The 3,051-nt window shown below is 59.3% G+C and overlaps 1 protein-coding gene across 1 annotated transcript in view; it reads left to right on the top strand.

The window, feature by feature from the left end:
- Positions 1–3,051, top strand: part of ANO8 (anoctamin 8) — a 10,477-nt gene that overhangs the window by 6,401 nt on the left and 1,025 nt on the right. The window contains exons 15-18 of the mRNA XM_010845677.1: positions 349–540; positions 647–778; positions 862–972; positions 2,506–3,048. Of these exons, the coding sequence (XP_010843979.1) occupies positions 349–540; positions 647–778; positions 862–972; positions 2,506–3,048 (978 nt within the window). The remainder of the gene's footprint in view (positions 1–348; positions 541–646; positions 779–861; positions 973–2,505; positions 3,049–3,051) is intronic.

Below are 3,051 nucleotides of genomic sequence, written 5' to 3'. Positions count from 1 at the left end.
TATGTGATCAGGGCCTTCCTGGTGGCTCAGACGGTAAAAAACCTGCCTGCAATGCAGGAGACGGGTTCAATCCCTGGACCAGGAAGATCCCCTGGAGGAGGGCATGGCAACCCACTCCAGTCTTCTTGCCTCGGGAATCCCATGGCTACAGTCCATGGGGTTGCAAAGAGTTGGACACAACTGAGCGGCTCACCCTTATGTGGTCAGAAACTTGCTAACCTTGCTGAGCTTGGGTCCATGAAGGATAATCTGAGGGAGGCGGGCTTGATGAGAGGAAGGTGGGCTGAGGGAAGAGGTGTCCTGAGTTGGGGGAGAGCCTAGGCCCACCCACTGCGTGCCTGCCCACAGGACACATTCCAGGACTACCAGGAGATGTTCGTGCAGTTTGGCTATGTCGTGCTTTTCTCGTCTGCCTTCCCCCTGGCTGCCCTCTGTGCCCTCATCAACAACCTCATCGAGATCCGCAGTGACGCCCTCAAGCTGTGCACGGGGCTGCAGCGGCCCTTTGGGCAGCGGGTGGAAAGCATTGGCCAGTGGCAGGTGGGGAAGGGCCAAGCGCTCTGAGCCAGGATGCCCAGAGGTGGAGCGGGTGCTAGGGGGGCTGGCCAGACCCCACCTGAGCCCCTTGTCCCCCCTACCCCCGCAGAAGGTGATGGAGGTCATGGGCGTCCTGGCAATCGTGGTCAATTGCTATCTAATTGGCCAGTGTGGGCAGCTGCAGCGCCTCTTCCCTTGGCTCAGTCCCGAGGCAGCCATCGTGTCCGTGGTGGTGCTCGAGGTGGGACCGGTGGCCGGGTGGGGGACCCAGGCGGTGGTTGGGGGGTGTCCCCGTGCCTGCAGCCTCCTCCTCTGTCGCCTCAGCACTTCGCTCTGCTCCTCAAGTACCTCATCCACGTGGCCATCCCCGACATCCCGGGCTGGGTGGCCGAGGAGATGGCCAAGCTGGAGTACCAGCGCCGGGAGGCCTTCAAGGTATGTGGGCCAGGGCCCGGCATGCTTTACATCTCTGCTCCGAGGGGCTTCTCCCCACGTCGCCTCTACACATCACCTGGCTGGGCAGTCACATCCTTAGGAGGGTAGATGTGCAGTTAGTGTTTGTTGCTTAGTCGTATCCGATTCTTGGTGACCCCATGGACTGTAGCCCAGCAGGCTCCTCTGTCCATGAGATTCTCCAGGCAAGAATACTGGAGTGGGTTGCCATGCCCTCCTCCAGGGGATCTTCCCGACCCAGGGATCAAACCCAGGTCTCCTACATTGCAGGCGGATTCTTCACCATCTGAGTCACCAGGGAAGCCTAGGGTAATAATTAGCATTTCAAAAGGACCTGGTCCCTTCTGGGGTCCTGGTGGCATCCCGCACCAGGCCAGCACTTAGGAACTGTCATCTGCCAGCGTGCCGGGCATTGTTCTGTGTGGGGTCAGGGACACAGCCGATGCTTTCTAGAAGCCCAGCCTGTGCCACGTTCCCCAGAAAGCTGCAGAGCGGGCCAGGGAGCTCATCGCCACCAGCCAGTGGAGCCCCCCATGCGTGTGTGCTCAGCTGCTCAGTGTCCAGCTCTTTGTGACACCATGGGCTGGGGCCCACAAAGCTCCTCTGTTCATTGAATTCTCCAGGCAAGAATACTAGAGTGGGTAGCCATTCCCTTCTCCAGGGGATCTTCCCAACCCAGGGATCGAACCCAAGTCTCTTATGAGAAGTCTCCTGCATTGACAGGCAGATTGTTTACTGCTGCGCCACCTGGAAAGCCCCAAAAATAGTGATGGAAATGTTCTCTTCTGGGTTGCCCATGTAGCCGGTTACTACAGATGACCAATGAGCGCTTGCAATGGGACCTGGTGCTACTGAGAAACCGAGCTTTTACTTCAGTTACCTGGTTGTTTGTTTATTGGCTATGCTTCGTGGCTTATGGGATCTTAGTTCCCCAACCAGGCATCAAAGCCGGGCCCTCTGCAGTGAGAGCACAGAATCCTAACCACTGGACTGCCAGGGAATTACCTTATTTCAGTTATTTAAAGTGACAAAACCATGGGAGTCCCCTGCTGGTCTAGCGATTAGGATTCACTGCCATGGCCCAGGTTCAGTCTCTGGTCTGAGAACTGAGATACCTGCAAGTCATGTGGCGGGGCCCAAAAATAGTAATTTTTTTTTTTAAATTAACAATGCCGTGTGTGGCTACTGGCCACTGGACAGTCACAGCTCTGTCTCTCCCCAGTTCTCCAGAAAGCAGGGAACTGCTGAGGCCCAATATTTGTTTTAACTCTCCCAATTTCTAAGACAGCGTCTGGCATGAGACCGGGGACAGAATTGGTGGCCAGTAAATGCTTGCTCTCTTCTCAGTTCTCTGAGAGCCCTGGGGTGGGTCCAGGGATGCAGCTGGAACCCAAGAAGTGTGTGGATCTCTCCCCACTTCTGCAGGAGAGCCCTAGCGTGGGCCTGGGCCTGGGTGGGCAGCTGCTCACACACTCACTCCTCCCAGTGCCCGTAATGGCTCCATTCTGCCCTCAGAGACACGAGCGCCAGGCCCAGCACCGCTACCAGCAGCAGCAGCGGCGTAGGCGGGAGGAGGAGGAACGGCAGCGCCACGCCGAGCACCATGCCCGGAGGGAGCGCGACGCCAGTGGCCGAGAGGAGGCGCGGGCTGAGGGCTCTGGGTTGGACCCTGCTGCCCCGGAGAAAACCTCGGCCAAGGCCAAGGGCAGTGGGGCAGGTGGCCACGGGCCGGAGCGACCCAAGCGCCCGGGGTCCCTGCTGGCACCTAACAACGTCATGAAGCTGAAGCAGATCATCCCGCTGCAGGGCAAGTTCCTGTCGTCTGGGGCCTCGTCTTCCTCGCCGGCCGGCACAGGGGCCAACCTCACCACCCGGCCAACCCCTGCCCAGTCGCCCACTGGCAGCGACACCCGCCTGCCAGCCTTCCTTAGCTTCAAATTCCTCAAGTCACCTGAGACCCGGCGGGACCCAGAGCGTAGCCACTCTCCACCCAAGGCCTTCCACGCCGGCAAACTTTTCCCCTTTGGTGGGGCCCGGGCGGAGGCCGGGTCCAACGGGGCG

Source organism: Bison bison, unplaced genomic scaffold (genome assembly GCF_000754665.1).
Source record: "Bison bison bison isolate TAMUID 2011002044 unplaced genomic scaffold, Bison_UMD1.0 scf7180017864221, whole genome shotgun sequence".
Taxonomy (NCBI): Eukaryota; Metazoa; Chordata; class Mammalia; order Artiodactyla; family Bovidae; genus Bison; species Bison bison.
The sequence above is the reverse complement of the archived record's forward strand: the minus strand, read 5'-3'. Positions and strand labels throughout refer to the sequence as shown.